The sequence below is a fragment of the Heptranchias perlo genome, chromosome 1 (genome assembly GCF_035084215.1).
Source record: "Heptranchias perlo isolate sHepPer1 chromosome 1, sHepPer1.hap1, whole genome shotgun sequence".
Taxonomy (NCBI): Eukaryota; Metazoa; Chordata; class Chondrichthyes; order Hexanchiformes; family Hexanchidae; genus Heptranchias; species Heptranchias perlo.
In genome coordinates, this window is record NC_090325.1 from 32,980,205 (window position 1) to 32,999,878 (window position 19,674).

At 41.7% G+C, this 19,674-nt stretch overlaps 1 protein-coding gene across 1 annotated transcript in view; it reads right to left on the reverse strand.

The window, feature by feature from the left end:
• myo5b (myosin VB) overlaps nucleotides 1-19,674 on the reverse strand; it is a 260,378-nt gene that overhangs the window by 147,612 nt on the left and 93,092 nt on the right. Inside the window, exon 5 of the mRNA XM_067983571.1 lies at nucleotides 463-619. Within this exon, the coding sequence (XP_067839672.1) occupies nucleotides 463-619 (157 nt within the window). The remainder of the gene's footprint in view (nucleotides 1-462; nucleotides 620-19,674) is intronic.

Genomic DNA, 19,674 nt, shown 5'->3' on the forward strand with positions numbered 1-19,674 from the left:
ACAGGAACACCTATAAACAGTGTCTCAAATGGTATCCGGATTTAGTTCAAGTAGGAATTGCTGCAGTAAAGTGTCATTGTGTTGTGCTGGAGTAGTAGAACATAACTAACTGTGCAACTTCCATGTGATGAGTTACCATTCTCACTCATTCTATCATAGAGAGGAACCAAGCAGAATCCAGGCAATTCCTCACAAGGGAAGAGGAACAAATCAAAAAGAAAATAGCCCAGAAACCACCTTTTCACCATCTTCTAGTAGACCTTTTGAGTGGCACTGGTAGAGGCCTGAGAGAAAGTTGCCCCTCTATTTTTGTGACAATGGATGGTCCATGGTACAAGACGACTGGGATTGGTGGGGAGGGAGAAAAGGAAAGAAAATACTTTTTAATAAATACCTTACAGTAACTAGATCCACTAGGATTTACTTTTCCTATTATTGCTATTGAGAAAATAGCTCACTTACCTCCATAATTGGACTTGAGGCCAGGACCTTCTCTTCAACATTTGTTTCACTGGCTGATCCGCCCACAGTGGCGAAGTAACGCATGGCATACTTAGCAGACACGGTCTTTCCAGCTCCAGACTCCCCACTTACGATAATGGATTGATTCTTCTCATCTCTGGGGAGCAGAAAGTAAATCATACTCAGCTTCGACTTGTCCCCCTCCATCACAATCTTCTCTTTCCCTATTTTATCATAACCACTGCCATCATTGTTCCTTTTAACCTTCCGCTCCTGTTCCCCTTAAGCTCCAGCTCCGCCGCCCGATAGACTCTTTCCCCTCCCTGCACCCTCACTGTTGCAATCAGGGCTCGTCACATCAATTTGCACTCTAACTTTCTTATTTCTAGGAAAGAGAAAGAAAATCATCCACAGTTTATACCGATCTAGAATCAAAGGACATCGCCATAACCAGTTAGGAACTAAAGCTGACACAGGGGTGAAGCTGTATATAGTAGAAGTAACAGAAAGAGTAGACAAGGGTAATGCAGTAGATGTAATATATTTGGATTTTCAAAAGGCCTTCGATAAGGTAACACATCGTAGACTCATGGCTAAGGTCAGAGCATATGGATTCGGGGGACAGGTAGCAGAATGGATAGCCAGTTGGCTACAAAACAGAAAACAGAGTAGGGGTCAAGGGTAGTTACTCAGACTGGCAAAAGTTGAGAAGTGGTGTTCCACAGGGATCGGTGCTGGGACCACTGTGATTCACAATTTACATAAACGATTTGGACTCGAGAATTAGAAGCACAATTTCAAAATTTGCGGAAGACTCCAAATTGGGGGTGTAGTTAATACAAAGGAAGAATACGACAAAATACAAAACGGCATTAATAAACTTACAGAATGGACGTGTAGTTGGCAAATGAATTTCAAAATAGATAAGTGTGAGGTGGTACATTTTGGTAGGAAGAATAAGGAGGCCACATGCTACTTAGATAATAAAAGCCTAAATGGGGTAGAGGAGCAAAGGGATCTAGGGGTACAGATACACAACTCACTAAAAGTAGAGATGCAGGTTAATAAGGCCATTTAAAAAAATCAAAACCAAGCACTGGGGTTCATTTCTAGAGAGACAGAATTGAAAAACAGAGAAGTTATGATAAACTTGTATAAAACTTCAGCTGGACCACACTTGGAGTACTGTGCACAGTTCTGGTCTCCACATTATAAAAAGCATAAAGAGGCATTGGAGAAGATGCAAAAAGATTCACAATGATGATACCAGAACTGAGAGAATATACTTATCAGGCTGGGTCTCGTAAGGCTGAGGGGTGACCAGATCAAGGTCTTTAAGATAATGAAAGGGTATGATAGGGTAGGCATAGATAAAATGTTTCCACTTGGGTGTCTAAAACTAGAGGTCATAAATATAAGATAGTCACTAATAAATCCATTAGGGAATTCAGGAGAAACTTCTTTACCCAATGAGTAGTAAGAATGTGGAACGTGCTACTACAAGAAATAGTTGAGGCAAATAGCATAGATGCATTTAAGGACAAGCTCGATAAGCACAAAGGAGAAAGGAATAGAAAGGTCTGCTGATAGGGTTAGATGAAGAGGGGTGGGAGGAGACTCGTGTAGAGCATAAACGCTGGCATAGTTGGGCCAAGTGGCCTATTTCTGTGCTGTAGACTCTACGTAGCCTCATTCACACCCTGCCCTAGGTCCCAAAAGCATATTAAATACAGGTGATTGAGAGGATTAGCAGAACATGCGCTTTGTATAATTGGACATCTTGACATGGATATATTTCTCCTTGCCTCATTTTGAGTAGTGTGTTTTAAGATGTTGCTCAAGATCTAGTTGAGAAATGGACCTCTCAAAGCAGATTTTTTTTTTTCTGTTCATTGTTATAGAGTGACAGTCACTTATAGTCTCAGGCTTAGCTGATGTGGATTGGCCAAAGGCTGCATTTTCAAAATGGATTCACAATTGCTGAGGATGCACAACAGCACATAACTCATTTAACAGGTCTCATCACGGGTGAAATATGGAGGTCAAACTTATGCAGATAGTCAGAAGAAAGCATGGAATGAGAAAAGGCCATTCTGCCCAGCAATCCTTCCACAAACCACGTACATTGTGTTCTAACATGGTTGCTACCCATTTAATCTCCTTTGGAAAGGTTCACCTTACCCTAAAAGTTAAATAAATTAACATTTCAGAATATCTATCTAAATCCTGCACTCTTCACCCTGACCAACCAACCTCCGACCATGACACCTCAACAATCCCAGCATCTCAGGAACCCAAATCATTCACGAAGCTCTTACAAAGAGCCGCACGAGCTCGACAGGCCAAATGGCCTCCTTCCGTGCTGTAACCATTCTATGACTCTAAGCATTCAATCATCTGCATGTTGCCTTTACATCTTCCTAGTGATGAGCAGATGCGTAATTGTCAATGTCACCTATAAATATTGTAAACAATTTTACAACACCAAGTTATAGTCCAGCAATTTTATTTTAAATTCACAAGCTTTCGGAGATTTTCTCCTTCCTCAGGCAAACATTTGCCTGAGGAAGGAGAAAATCTCCGAAAGCTTGTGAATTTAAAATAAAATTGCTGGACTATAACTTGGTGTTGTAAAATTGTTTACAATTGTCAACCCCAGTCCATCACCGGCATCTCCACATCACACCTATAAATATAAACAGCCTCATCTCCATAAGGTGGCTCAGTGGAAACCTACTTTTTTTGTGTATTTTGTGATGTGCTATTAGAGTAACAACCTCCCCTTGTAGCCTATTAAATACCAATTCAGTGTATCACTATGGTTGCTTCATGACACCAGTACATGCCAAGTCCTACATCGATCATAACACTGAGCATGTGTGGATTAGCAGGGCTCCAATTCTCAGAGTAGAACCAAGTATAAATGTTGGGGAATGGCACACACGTCAGTTTGGTCTCATTCACTTGACATCAGGACAAAAGATAAGAGCACAGAATTTCCATAGTGCTCTACTGATCTCCCGCAGTAATTTTGGCAGAAGATCGGCAGGAAGCCCTGCAGAAATGGCAATTCACACCATTTCTCTGGGGTTTCAGCATAACTTCAGCCAAAGTTACAGTGGGAGATGGGGAGTAGTCCCGCTGAAATTCCAGGTGAAAAACACTTAAATCTGTAGCTGCAATTAATCCAAAAAAACACAATCCTATAATTAACCAAATGTTCATTCCACTCTTTCATAAAAGGTGTTTATCAATACAGCATTAGCTGATTGAGGGGTATTGTCCTATTGAGACTCTCAAGAAGGGGTAGGCAGATAAAACATTTTTTTTTTAAAAAGGGTGTTCACAACCATCTTTTACAGTGCAATACTTCGTAATTCATGCCCTGTTCAGCAGAACAGAATACAGTCCCTCCGGACCTGTTGTTGTGGGAAAACATTCCTGAAGATAAATGAGAAAACAATGTGAAGATTTCCTGCAAAATGCATAATTAGATTGATAATTAGCATCATCTAGTCACTACTGCTTGATTTACCGAGCTGACTTTCCCACTTCATTCAATCTTGGTGGTCCAGGACCCTGGCCCTTGAATTTAAGTAAAACTGCTTTTGGACAAGAAGTGCATTCTACTGAATTGTCACATGATCCTAAAATGTTAAAGTACAAACTTTCCCTCGCCCCCACCCTCTTAAAAATTGGTTACAGGTGCATTTACATAGATATTTTGAGAGGTCGTTATATATCTAGGTGCATAATCACACATTTTATGAGTGTAAATTTCCATACACAAGTGTCAGTCTGACTCAGTGGTTGCACTCTTACTGCTGGGTCAGAAGATTATAGGAACAAGACCCACTCCAAGCACTTTAAATCTAGGCTGACACTTCAGTGTGATACTGAGGGAGTGATACTGAGGGAGTGATACTGAGGGAGTGATACTGAGGGAGTGATACTGAGGGAGTGATACTGAGGGAGTGATACTGAGGGAGTGATACTGAGGGAGTGATACTGAGGGAGTGATACTGAGGGAGTGATACTGAGGGAGTGATACTGAGGGAGTGATACACTGCTGGAGATATCAGATGAGATAATAAACAGTCTGCCCGTCCTGGTGGACGTAGACGATCCCATGGCATTATTCAAAGAAGCGTGAAGCAGTTCTCTGCTCCCCCAGTGTCTTGGCTAACTTCTACCTCTCAAGCAACTAGTTGGTCGTTTATCTCATTGCTGTGCACAAATTGGCAGCCTGCATAATAACAGTGACGACATTTCAAACAATTCATTGGATGCAAAGTTTTTTGGGACGACCTGAGGATGTGAAAGATGCTCTATAAATGAGTTCTTTACAGTGCACATCCTGACTGAACGGTGCCTCTGGGAGGATTATATTGCCACATCAGATTGCTTGCATTGGCAGCGATGCAGCTTGTTTGGCCCTGAATTTGGAAGTTTGTTAGGATTAGGGATGATGATAAGCACTGGCAATTCCATTGGTTAGGGTTGAGTCCCTCATGGCTGACGAGTGTGTCGCTGCACCAGGGGAATGATTTGTGTTGAGTGGATCTACAAGGTTGGGCCCCAGTCCGCCTGATACTTCCCCGATTCAAAGCAGAGATTAAACATCACTCGCTGCAATTGGTAGATGTCCTACATGTGTTTGTTGGGGGTAGGGCTGCACTCTGCCGTAGGAGGGGAAGCATCTTGTGGCAGCCTGTAGCAAGTGTCATGCTCGCCTACCCGTCGCAGCGGGCCATTTTTCTCCAGTGGGCAGGCTCAGCAAGCACTTCGCTATATCATCTGGGATCGAGACAGCAGTCATGTTCCTGGTTGAAGAGGAGCAGGGGAGCTGTTCCCGGTGTCCTGGCCGATATTTATCCCTCAACCCACATCACAAGAACAGTTTAATTGGTCATTTTTCTTGTTGCTGTTTGTGGGGTCTTGCTGTGTGCAAATTTGCTGCTGCATTTTCCTACATTACAACAGTAACCACACCTCTAATGTACTTCAATGGACGGACTTTGGAGCAGCCTGAGGGTGTGAAAAGCACTATACAAATGCAAGTTCTTTCTTCCTTGGAAACAAGACAATACCAGATATTGTGCATATAAAGTCAGACAGTTCATAAGGAGTGAGTGCTCACTTACACGAGTGCTCCTTGACACTCGAGAAATGTCTGAGTAGAACTCCAAAAAAACAAAGACTCTCCTGCATCTGTCAATAGCTCAGAATATATAATCCTTCACTCTATTTGATGCACTAATTGAGTCAGTCCAAAATATCAAGTCAAGAGGTAGGAGACCGTAAGATTTTCTGAAACAAATCCACAATTGAAGTTTTGAGGAGGCAGGATTCACTTTCGTTCAAAACAATTCAAGTATCTAATGCATCCAGTTTACTCCACCATCTTCCTCAGCCATGTATTTCCATCTGACTCGCTATGTGTTTCTTTACTGTCCCTGTCACTTAACTAATTGGTTTGGTCATAAAACACAGAAAAGGATGTACTGAAAGCTAACAGAATTGACATGTCGATCACAAAACTACTACATTTACACGTCGTTGAGCAAATCACAGTAAACCTGTAATGACAGTTCCATTACAAATTCTTCAACACTCTCCTGTTTTTGGGCAGCTGAAAGTAAATAAACAGTATTACAGGAGTTGTGGTTTAAAAGCAATTTTGCACAGGTGGGGTTTTCTCAGTTTGTTCATGTTTTACACCAATATTTCTGCAATTTAAATATATTACTTTACAAGTTGAAAAAACATCACAGGGTCAAATTGAGAGAAATTTTCACAACAACAGTATAACTGAACAGATTGGGTCAATGAGATTTAAGGATTGAGAAAGAAACAGAAACAATGGAGAAAGAAATAGGGTGAATTAGAGTCAAATCAGGTACAGAAAGAGAAATAAAGAGAGGGAAATAAAGATTGGATTAAGAGAGAAAAAAAGACAAAGGAAAAGTAAGAAAAAAAATGTAAAAATTTTAAATTTGACTTTTTAAAAATCTCTAACAATTGACTACATGCAGGAATGAGATTGAACCATTTAAATTGTTCCCTTTTAGGACCAGAGAGGTTGATTGGCATTGCATTAACAATTATCACGCCATTAAAATGGTACTTATGCTCTTAATATATATTTTGACCCATCGTCACTGGGTCAAAATCCTGGAACTCCCTTCCATCTGGGAATTTCTCACCGACTCCCAAAGGCGATAACAAACAAGTTGCAAGGAGATAACAATGACCATGAGGTACATTCCCCAACGTCCCACCTGCCTTTGAATGCAGCAGTATTAGCCTCCTCCAGGGATTTGCCCAGCTTTCTTTTGAACATTTGCAGTGAATCTGTATCTACTGTGGGAGAACCGTCACCACACGGACTGCAGCGGTTCAAGAAGATGGCACACCACCACCTTCTCAAGGGCAATTAGGGATGGGCAATAAATGCCGGCCTCGCCAGCGACGCCCACATCCCATGATCGAATAAAAAAAAACTACAAAACTTACCCTTCTGTGGCGAGTTTAATGGGCAATTAATGTGCAAATCCAACAAGTTCTTCAAAATAATGGGGAGGCTAAGGGCAAGATGCCGTTTGTGCGAAGCAATCGACGGAGCGGCGTAAATCGACCAGCAAGCTCTGGAGATTCCCAACTCACGACATATCTCTGAACTTGCTGGCCAATCTGCCCATTAACAGCAGCATGCTTCTTTAACACACCTTTATTCATCTAGCAAGATCCATCCTAATATACTCATTTGGATGAAGGGTCTCACCTGAGATGTTAATAGCTTTCTCTTACAGATACCAACAGACCTGCTGTAGATTTCTAGCATTTTCACTTTTACTTAATTGAATAGATCTTTCTTTGAAGCTGTAAAACATAAATCTCCTCAAAATTGCAAGAAAACCATCTCTGTGCTGAATATTCCCTCCCTCATTCTGATTTAGACCTTTGGAGTTTTCCAAGTGCAAAACGCTTTCAAAGAGCAGCAGAAATTGGCAGAACCAGTTCCTCAGAAGTCCACCTGTCCTTAACCAACCATGGGTTGAATGGGCAATGGCTGACTAGATACCAGTGATTTGGACTTTTTTTTAATCCTTCTGATAATAAAAGATCACATCACAATAGAATCAAGACAAACAGGGAAGTCACATCCACCCAGCACATCAGAAGGACACAACTGATGGGAGGAGTGGAAGCTATGCAAATGTTATCTTTTTCAAATCATTTTCCCCAGAGTGGTTCACCCAACCTGTTTCCCAGTTTGTGCCAGAATTTAAATGTGAACTCAATGCAGCCTCACAACATGGCAGACAGCAAATACATACGAACGTATGAAAAAGATGGACAGAAAAAGACCAGCTGGTCCATCGAGTCCGCGCCATTCAGCCGTATTGCAACTAGGCAATACGATAGGCAATACTCCACCACCACCCCCCCCCCCCATAATAATCACCTGGGAGAGGCAAAAAAAAGTTTTTTTTAAAAAACCTAAGCCAATTTTCAGAGGGAGAAAAGAAATCTGGGAATTTCTCACCGACTCCCAAAGGCGATAACAAACAAGTTGCAAGGAGATAACAATGACCATGAGGTACATTCCCCAACGTCCCACCTGCCTTTGAATGCAGCAGTATTAGCCTCCTCCAGGGATTTGCCCAGCTTTCTTTTGAACATTTGCAGTGAATCTGTATCCACTGCAAGAGCCAGCAACCTATTCTCAACGGAAATGACCCACTGGGAAAAGAAAAGCCTCTCAATATCTAACCTAGTTTTATGCTTACTGTACTCTAACTTACCTAATTCAAATAATATGTACATAGTCTAATCCTTCCATTATTTAAAATACTCAAATGAAGTCTCCCTGAAGTCTCCGTTTTTTCAAAGTAAAACGACCCAGCTCCGAGACTATCGTGATCGCCAAGGATTCATTGCACTATGTATTAGTCCAATGGCCCTCCCCTGAATCTTCTCTCAGGGCTTCTATCCTCTCCCATCATGTGAGGGAATCAGAATCGGACACAGTATTCTAACCAAGGTCTTGTACAAGGAATCGATGATGCTCTTTGTTTTATATTGCATTGTCCAAGCTATACATCCTAATACTCTATTTTACATAGAAAGTACAGCACAGAAACAGGCCATTCGGCCCAACATGTCCATTCCGGCATTTATACACCACATGAGCTTCTGCTCACCCTTCTTCATCTCATCCTATCAACATATCATAGAATCATAGAAGTTTACAACATGGAAACAGGCCCTTCGGCCCAACATGTCCATGTCGCCCAGTTTATACCACTAAGCTAGTCCCAATTGCCTGCACTTGGCCCATATCCCTCTATACCCATCTTACCCATGTAACTGTCCAAATGCTTTTTAAAAGACAAAATTGTACCCGCCTCTACTACTGCCTCTGGCAGCTCGTTCCAGACACTCACCACCCAGTGAGTGAAAAAATTGCCCCTCTGGACCCTTTTGTATCTCTCCCCTCTCACCTTAAATCTATGCCCCCTCGTTATAGACTCCCCTACCTTTGGGAAAAGATTTTGACTATCGACCTTATCTATGCCCCTCATTATTTTATAGACTTCTATAAGATCACCCCTAAACCTCCTACTCTCCAGGGAAAAAAGTCCCAGTCTGTCCAACCTCTCCCTATAAGTCAAACCATCAAGTCCCGGTAGCATCCTAGTAAATCTTTTCTGCACTCTTTCTAGTTTAATAATATCCTTTCTATAATAGGGTGACCAGAACTGTACACAGTATTCCAAGTGTGGCCTTACTAATGTCTTGTACAACTTCAACAAGACATCCCAACTCCTGCATTCAATGTTCTGACCAATGAAACCAAGCATGCCGAATGCCTTCTTCACCACCCTATCCACCTGTGACTCCACTTTCAAGGAGCTATGAACCTGTACTCCTAGATCTCTTTGTTCTATAACTCTCCCCAACGCCCTACCATTAACGGAGTAGGTCCTGGCCCGATTCGATCTACCAAAATGCATCACCTCACATTTATCTAAATTAAACTCCATCTGCCATTCATCGGCCCACTGGCCCAATTTATCAAGATCCCGTTGCAATCCTAGATAACCTTCTTCACTGTCCACAATGCCACCAATCTTGGTGTCATCTGCAAACTTACTAACCATGCCTCCTAAATTCTCATCCGAATCATTAATATAAATAACAAATAACAGCGGACCCAGCACCGATCCCTGAGGCACACCGCTGGACACAGGCATCCAGTTTGAAAAACAACCCTCTACAACCACCCTCTGTCTTCAAGCCAATTTTGTATCCAATTGGCTACCTCACCTTGGATCCCGTGAGATTTAACCTTATGTAACAACCTACCATGCGGTACCTTGTCAAATGCTTTGCTGAAGTCCATGTAGACCACGTCTACTGCACAGCCCTCATCTATCTTCTTGGTTACCCCTTCAAAAAACTCAATCAAATTCGTGAGACATGATTTTCCTCTCACAAAACCATGCTGACTGTTCCTAATTAGTCCCTGCCTCTCCAAATGCCTGTAGATCCTGTCCCTCAGAATACCCTCTAACAACTTACCCACTACAGATGTCAGGCTCACTGGTCTGTAGTTCCCAGGCTTTTCCCTGCCGCCCTTCTTAAACAAAGGCACAACATTTGCTACCCTCCAATCTTCAGGCACCTCACCTGTAGCAGTGGATGATTCAAATATCTCTGCTAGGGGACCCGCAATTTCCTCCCTAACCTCCCATAACGTCCTGGGATACATTTGATCAGGTCCCGGAGATTTATCTACCTTGATGCGCGTTAAGACTTCCAGCACCTCCCTCTCTGTAATATGTACACTCCTCAAGACATCACTATTTATTTCCCCAAGTTCCCTAACATCCATGCCTTTCTCAACCGTAAATACCGATGTGAAATATTCATTCAGGATCTCACCCATCTCTTGTGGTTCCGCACATAGATGACCTTGTTGATCCTTAAGAGGCCCTACTTTCTCCCTAGTTACTATTTTGCCCTTTATGTATTTGTAGAATCCTTCTATTCCTTTCTCCCTCGTGTTTATCTAGCGTCCCCTTAAATGCATCTATGCTAGTCACCTCAACTACTTCCAGTGGTATAGCAAGTTCCACATTCTAACCACTCGCTGGGTAAAGAAGTTTATCCTGAATTCCCGATTGGATTTATTAGTGACTATCTTATATATATGGCCCCTAGTTCTGGTCTCCCTCACAAGTGGAAACATCTTCTCTACGTCTACCCTATCAAACCCTTCATAATTTTAAAGAGCTCTATCGGGTCACCCCTCGGTCTTTTTTCTAGAGACAAGAGCCCCAGCCTGTTCAATCTTTCCTGATGGGTATAACCTCTCAGTTCTGGTACTATTTTTGGCTTGGAAGGCAGAATTATTGTAGGCTGTAAAATATGCCAAATAAGGTACAAAATCATTTTTCTTTCTCTGGAAAATAAATCTCATGCCTTCGGCACTCAATTCACTTCGGTAATTTCTAAATCCACCGTTACAGCATACTGCACTTCTATGTATTCAGTTTTTTTCATTTGTAATAAAAGTGTTGAGTATGGAGCGGTCAGCATTTTTGAAGTTGTTTGTCAGACATAGAACGTACAGCACAGAAATAGGCCATTCGGCTCAACAGGTGCATGCCAATGTTTGTGCTCCACACGAGCCTCCGCCGACCTTTCTTCATGTAACCCCGTCAACATATCCTTCTATTCCTTTCTCCCTCATGCGCTTATCTAGCTTGCCCTTAAATGAATCTATGCTAGTCCCCTCAACTACTTCTTGTGGTAGTGAGTTCCATATTCTAACAATCTCTGGAGAAAGAAGTTTGTCCTGTATTTCCTATTGGATTTATTAGTGATTATATTATATTTATAGACCTTAGTTCTGGTCTCCCCCACAAGCAGATACATCTTCTATATGTCTACCCTATCAAACCCTTTCCTAATCTTAAAGACCTCTATCAGGTCGCCTCCCAGTCTTCTCCTTTCTAGAGAAAAGAGCCCGAGATTGTTCAATCTTTCCTGATAGGTATAACTCCCAGTTCTAGTATCAATCTAGCAAATTTTTTTTTTTACACCTTCAGCAGTGCCTGTATATCCTTTTTATAATATGGAGACCAGAGCTATGCACAATACTCCAAGTGTGGTCTAACCAAGGTTCCATACAAGTTTAACATAACTTCCCTGCTTTTCAATTCTATCCTTCTAGAAATGAACCCTAGTGCTTTATTTGCTTTTTTTATGGCCTTATTCACCTGTGTCGCTACTTTGTGATTTGTGTATCTGTATCCCCAGATCCCTCTGCTCCTCCACCCCATTTAAACTCTTATTTTCCAAGGAGCATGTGGCCTCCTTACTCTTCTTACCAAAATGTATCACCTCACACTTATTTATATTGAAATTAATTTGCCAATTACATGCCCATTCTGCATGTTCATTAATATCTTCCTGTATTTTTTTTTCACAGTCCTCTGTATTAACTATAACCCTCAAATTTGGTGTCACCACAAATTTTGAATTTCTACTTCCGATTCCAGAGTCCAAATTGTTTATGTAAATGGTGAACAACAGTGGTCCCAGCACCGATCCTTGTGGAACACCACTTCCCAACCTTTTGCCAGTCTGAGTAACTACCTCTCTCTTTTCTGTTTTGTAGCCAGCTTGCTATCCATTCTGCTACTTGGCTCCTGACTCCACATGCTCTGACATTAGTCATGAGCCTACCATGAGTCTAGTAGATCTTATCGAAGGCCTTTTGAAAATCCAAATATATTACATCTACTGCATTACTCTTATCTACCCTTTCTGTTACTTCTTCAAAAGAATTCACTAAGGTTCGTCAAGCATGACCTTCCCTTTTCAAATCCGTGCTGAGTATTCTTTATTATATTTTCAGTTTGTAGATGTTTTTCTATTACATCTTCAAGTAAAGATTCCATTATCTTTCCTACCACTGGCGTTAAACTAATTGGACTACAGTTCCCTGGACCTGTTCTATCTCCCTTTTTAAATACAGGAATCACATTAGCTGTCCGCCAGTCCTCTGGCACTATTCCCTTTTCTAATGAATTTTTATATATATGTAATAGTGCCTCTGCTATCTCTTCCCTTAGTTCCTTTAATATTTGCTTTCATTATAGTCTCTAGTCACTGGTTGTGGATCTTTATAGATTCATGCACTATAACATCCAGGGATCTCCCGTTCAACAGATTTTTATTCAGAGCCCAGCATTGTATACACAATTGGCATTCAACCTACCCCCATGCATAACACTGCATTTATCTACATTAAATGTCATCTGCCAGATGCGGACCCATTCCATCATCGCATCTAGATCAGATAGTAATTTTTTTTCTCAAGAGTTCTGACACCAGCACAGGTCTTCATGTCATCCGCAAACTTGCGACTCCTTCATCCAGGTCACTGATTACATATCATGAAGAGCAATGGTATTAATGCCAATCCCTGTAGGACTCCACTAGTAACCATTCTCCATGTAAGCACTGCAAATACAAAGCTAATTTTTTAACCATTGATAAAGCTATGGATCTGGAACCTGCCAGAGGTTAAGAACCTGCTACAAATTTTGCAGTTTCCTGGAACAATTTTTTTTTTTGATCAGTTGCTAACATAGGCTTAAGAACATAGGATTATGAGTAGGCTATTCAGCCCCTTGAGCATGTTCCGCCATTCAATTGGATCATAGCTGATCTGTATCTTAACTCCATCTACCTGCCTTGGTTCCACATTCCTTAATACCCTTGCCTAACAAATCTATCAATCAGTTTTGAAATTTTCAATTAACCTAGCCTGAACAACTTTTTGGGGGACGGAGTTCCAGATCTCCACTACCCTTTGTACACTTCCTGACATCATCCCTGAATGGCCTGGCTCTAATTTTAAGATTCTAGACTCCCCCACCAGAGGAAATAGTTTCTCTCTATCTACCCTATCAAATGCTTTAATCATCAGTTTTTTGATGAGGTAAGAGAGAGGGCCGATGAGGGCAATGCGATTGATGTGGTGTATGCGGACTTTCAAAAAGGTGATTGATAAAGTGCTGCATAATAAGCTTATCATCAAGATTGAAGCCAATGGAATAAAGGGGACATTAGCAGCATGGATACAAAATTGGCTAAGTAACAGGAAGCAGAGAGTAGTGATGAACAGTTGTATTTCGGATTGGAGGGAGGTGTACAGTGGTGTTCCCCAAGGGTCGGTACTGGGACCACTGCTTTTCTTGATATATATTAATGACTTGGAATTGGATGTATAGGGCACAATTTCCAAATTTGTGGATGACACAAAACTTGGAAGTGTAGCGATCAGTGAGGAGGATAGTGATAGACTTCAAGAGGATATAGTCAGGCTGGTGGACTGGGCGGACACATGACAGATGAAATTTAACGCAGTAAAATACAAAATGATACACTTCGGTAGGAAGAATGAGGAGAGACAATATAGACTAGAGGGCACAATTCTAAAAGGGATAGAGGAACAAAGAGATCTGGGGGCATATGTGCACAAATCATTGAAAGTGGCAGGGCAGGTTGAGAAAGCAGTTAAAAAAGCATACGTGATATTGGGCTTTATAAATAGAGGCATAGAATACAAAAGCAAGGAAGTCATGAAACGCTGGTTCGACCACAACTATTGTGTCCAGTTCTGGGCACCGCACTTTAGGAAAGATGTGAAGGCCTTAGACAGAGTGCAGAAGAGATTTACGAGAATGATTCCACGGATGAGGGACTTTAGTTATGTGGATAGACTGGAGAAGCTGGGGTTATTCTCCTTGGAACAGAGAAGGTTGCGAGGAGATTTGATAGAGGTATTTAAAATCATGAAGGGTCTAGACAGAATAGATAAAGAGAAACTGTTCCCATTGACGGAAGGGATAAGAACTAGAGGACATAGATTTAAGGTGATTGGCAAAAGAATCAAAGGTGACACGAGGAAAAACTTTTTTACGCAGCGAGTGGTTAGGGTCTGGAATGCACTGCCGGGGGAGGTGGTGGAAGCAGATTCAATCATGGCTTTCAAAAGGGAACTGGATAAGTACTTGAAAGAAAAAAATACTTACAGGGCCACGGGGATAGGGCAGGGGTGTGGGACTAGCTGGATTGCTCTTGCGTAGAGCCGGCACGGACTCGGGCCGAATGGCCTCCTTCCATGCTGTAACCTATGATCTTAAACCCCTCAATTAGATCACCCCTTAATCTTTTACACTCAAAGGATTACAAGCCTAGACTATGCAATCGGTCCTGAATACTTAGCCCTTTTAGCCCCGGTATCATTTTGGTGAATCTGCGCTGCACCTCCTCCAAGGCCAATATATCCTGTCTGAGGTGTGGTGCCCAGAGCTGAACAGATTACTCCAGATGCAGTCTAATCAGAGCTTTATACAACTGAAGCATAATTTCCACTCCTTTGATTTCCAGCCCCCCCCCCCACCCCGAGATAAAGGCTAACATTCCATTAGCCTTTTAAATTATTTTGTGTCCCTATCCACTAGTTTTTAGTGTTTTAGCCTTGATTTCCAAACAGAATCCAGCTCAAATCCTAAAAACTATAAGAAATAAAAACATAACAGTGGTTCCATGACTTCTGTTGGGTAGGGTACCCCCAAAACCCTTCAAGCTTCCACTGTGCAAAATGCTTTTGCAAAATGATACTTGATGCATAATAATGAAATCAATGGCACTGAGCTTTATAAACCAGAATGGCCCATGGTTTGACCTTTGGTTGTTGCTGAGTTATCTGATTCCAGCTGTCACGGTGGCATGGGCACGACAATTAACTTCAGCAGCACCAGGCTAACCATTGGGTGCATGGGCAAGGGGAAGAAATCACACAGATTGCCTGCTCCTGATCTTGATCCGATGACCCTCTCTGGTAGGTATATATGTCTGAACATTATGTGAGACCAGGATCAGGCACAGCTAAAGTCCAACGGTCGAATACTGGCCGATACTCACTGAATAGGTTCAAGCATAAAGAATACTCAAGCAAGATAAGGGAGCAGCGCATACCCACACCCAGAGGTTTAGAATAAAGTGACATGCACTTCCTGTCCCAGGACCTGAGCGGAGTCTGCAATGCCAACTGTGAGACCCTTCCCCATGCACCCACCCCTCAACCACCACAGCTTCAGCTTCAACCTATACCAGAATCATCTCAAATTACCAGGCTCTGCACTTCCGGTACAGTCCCCTCACTGCAGCATAGTAGGTGCCAACTTGGGTCAGGTCAGGCTCTTTGCTGGAACTTGGCAGCCAATTTGTATTTTGCCACTTGTTAACTTCCGACGATTCAAATTTCCTGACGTTCCCTAAAGTGTAGTCGTATGTTGTAGCTTCACTAGGTTGGCACCTCATTTTTAGATAAAGCGCCTTTTGGATGCCCAGTTTTGAGCTGCTAGATCTGTTCTGAATCTATCCCATTTAGCACGGTGTAAGTGCCACACAACACGTTGGATGGTGTCCTCAGTGTGAAGATGGGACTTCATTTCCATAAGGACTGTGTGGTGGTCACTCCTACCAATACTGTCATGGACAGATGCATCTGCGACAGGTAGACTGGTAAATATATATGAAAAGTCGTGCATGTAGCATGGCCCTGACACCTGAAAGTGTCACATATCAAGCTTCCACGTGAACTCTATGTAGCTCTTCAGATTGTAGCCATTGGACATAATGTGTACTGTCTTTTTTTTATACAAATCGACCAACTATTCTCCCCTCCTCTCCTGAAGGCATTGGCTTATACTGGGTATGATTCCACAGGGACTTGAAGCTCTTCAGTACAAAAGCATGTCCAGGATTTTAGAAGGACACTCAGCCCCACGTAACATTGTTGACCTCAATATTTTTTATATTAATAGCGGATCTCAATGGCATTGCTTATGATAAGCTGAATGATACGCTGATTTACAAGGATAGGAGAATTAAACCATGCAACATAACTGTTAACTACTAATTTCATGAGAGCTACCAGCATTTCTAGTCTCTGCTCCCTCCGCTCACTGTGGGGCTGGAAAATCCACTTTTTTTTGGAGCATGCTGAATCATTCCATGAAGTATTGCAAGTCAGCTCTTCTGCATATGCGTGAGATTTTACTATATGTACAAGATATGACAAGCAGTGCTTTACTGGGGTGTTCAAGCAGCTGTTCCTGGTTTCCAGAAAATAGTGCAAACAGTGCTTGAAGGTTGCCAGGTATAGTAATGTAGGGAAACGCAGCAGCCAATTTGCATTTGGCAAGGTCCCACAAACAGCGATGAGATAAGTAACCAATTTTAGTGATGTTGGTTGAGGGATAAATATTGGCCAGGACTGCCCTGCACTTTTTCAACCAGGAACATGACTGCTCTCACGATCCCAGAGGTGGCCAAGACACCAGAAGAATTCCATTTCACCTGAGGAAGGAGGTAGCCTCCGAAAGCTTGTGAATTTAAAATAAAATTGTGAATTTAAAATAAAATTGCTGGACTATAACTTGACACCTTGTTATGCAGGAGTGCAGGAGCAATGTTAATTTTTATGGCACTGAACAGCACATGCAGTACAGAAGCTAGGAGTGTTGCCAGCCAGTGATTACAGAATGGATGAAGGCCCAAAGGTCAGGTCAGTTTCAAAAAGTAATTTCATAAATATAATTATTTCTAAAATAAAACTTCTTTATTGCAAATCGGCTTAGATGAGAATCGATTTCTAGTGCAAAGGATAGGAAAAGTTTTAAACCTGCACAGAGAACGGTTAAGAAAATACAGAATAAAGTTCCATTGCTTTTCCTGGTACCTCCAGAGTTCTCTGGTGGAACGGATCGCTGTGTATCCACACCAGAGTCCCGGCTCAATCATTTTCAGCTGCTGCACAGGTCTCGACTGCACTTGGAATTACAAATGACTCACTAAAATCAGGTCACCAAACTTTTGAAAGGCAACATGTTCTGCTTGAGTTGGTCCTTAATTAAAGGGTGGTGAAATGTTTTTGGACTTTGGTATTACAGAGCAAATTATAAGATTTTTCTGAAGCTCCAAGTGCACTATCGATGCTGTACTTAGTGAATTCCCAATCCTTGTTAATGTACAGTGAATACTTTAAAAATCAAACCCTATTCTTCATAAACACAACTGTTGAATGGCTGACATTTGCCTAATTTATATTTCTCTCCTCTAAAGTTGAGGCTCTGATTAAAGTTTAGTTATTCTTTAGCCCAGTTGAGCATATAGAGTGTGCAAATTGGACACTTTTTCTGTGTCAATAGCATCTGCAAAAGAAACTAAAGGGCTGATTTCCTGAATTCACACTGTCGGCAGCACAAACTCAGAAACTTACCCCCAACATGCTTTTCCACCAATGTCTGGTATCAACTGTTAAAAAAAAAATGTAATGGAATTTATAGGTCAGTTAGCTTTCTGATGACGGGGCATTGGTTTTGGATTGCTCTAGCAAAGATTCAGCAAAAACACAATGAGCTGCATGGCCTATTTCTGTGCTGTAAACATCTATGGATCTATGACTCCAGTGGTATTTTAGAAAAGAAACAAGTTGCATTTATATAGCGCCTTTCACGACCTCAGAACTTCCCAAAATGCTTTACAGCCAATGAATGACTTTTGAAGTGTAGTGCAGTCACTGCTGTAATGTAGGAACCTTTTCATTAAAATAGCCCATAACTAAACAACAATTTATTTCAAGTCAATATAGGAATCTATGTAGAGGCCACACACTCTGGACGAATACTTGGAATTTGTCGTCATCTTTTGCTTCGCTGACATTATAGGAGAGCGCCAAAGTGGACATTTGGATTTTCTCAATTAGATCAACTCACTGAAACTCAACTTCAAGCAATAGAGAGACCTGAAAGCTTTGGCTGTTTGAAGATCTTAACATCCCACCTTAACTTGCTGGTGGGGCACTTCTAAAATAGTGCTATTGAAAAGATTACAAAGAACACTTATTCACTGCCATCATGTGTAATTTAAGGCTGCTATTGTTCTTATTCAGTAATCGTAAAGTAATGAAGTTGCAGATAACTGTAATAATCTTGGGGTATATTTTATAGAGCCATACTAATAAAGAATCTGCATTCTTTTACTCTAAAGGTTCCACGTGCAGAGTCGAGCCTTGCCTCCCCTGCACTGCACTTTGTAATAAAGGGATGTTCATGTATTGTGGAGGCCCTGTTGATGACCTATGATGCATAAGCAATGAAATGGCCTAATCACCAAATCAGTAAATAATATAAAATAATGTTATTGCCCTTCCCTAATCCTTGATTGGTTAACATGTTGGAGAAAGAAAGGTTTACTCTAAAATAATGTACTATGGGCAACATAGTACACTGAAACTTAATTGGGGCAACTGAAACCTGACTGGGATGAAAAGGACAAAGATAGAAGGTCTGCAAGAAAACTCGCAGGCTGTAGGCCCAAATCTGATAATACTCTCCTGCAAACTATGAGGCTATATTACAACAGGGACTACACTTCATTGGCTGGAGACGCTTTGGGACATCTTGAGGTTGTATAAATCGCAAGTCTTTTTTTTTTACATGCACCATGGCCAATGATCTGCAAGATCAAACTTAACTACTACAAAGGAGCCGATCCTAGCTGTCGTACCTTCTGCAACAACCATGGATGGGAATGGGTTTTCATAAACATGACTAATAAAATATGGATCCGACCACAGGATTATCAAGTCAGTTTCTGAACCTCAAGTAACTCCTCTTAGTTACTACAGTTAAATTGACTGATTGTGAAGGGCTTCTACAGCAGTACTCCCAGTCATCATAAATGGCCTGTGCCTCAGAGCTTGCCTTTCCCATAGACAAATTGTTCCAGTACAGCTATGACACTGGCACCTAACCAATAATGTGGAAGTTTGCTGCAGTGTCTTATCCACAAAAAAAACAGGGTAAATCTAACCCAGCCAAGTCTCCTATCAGCCTCCTCTCAATCATCAGTAAATTTATGGAATGATTCATCGATAGTTCCATCAAGCAACACCTACTCACTAACAATCTGCTCACTGATGCTCAGTTTGGGTTCCATCAGAACCATTTGGTCTCCTGACCACATCACAGCCTTGATCCAGACATGGACACACGAGCTGAATGCCACAGAAGAGGTGAGAGTAGCTGCCCCTAACATCAAGACAGCATTTGACAG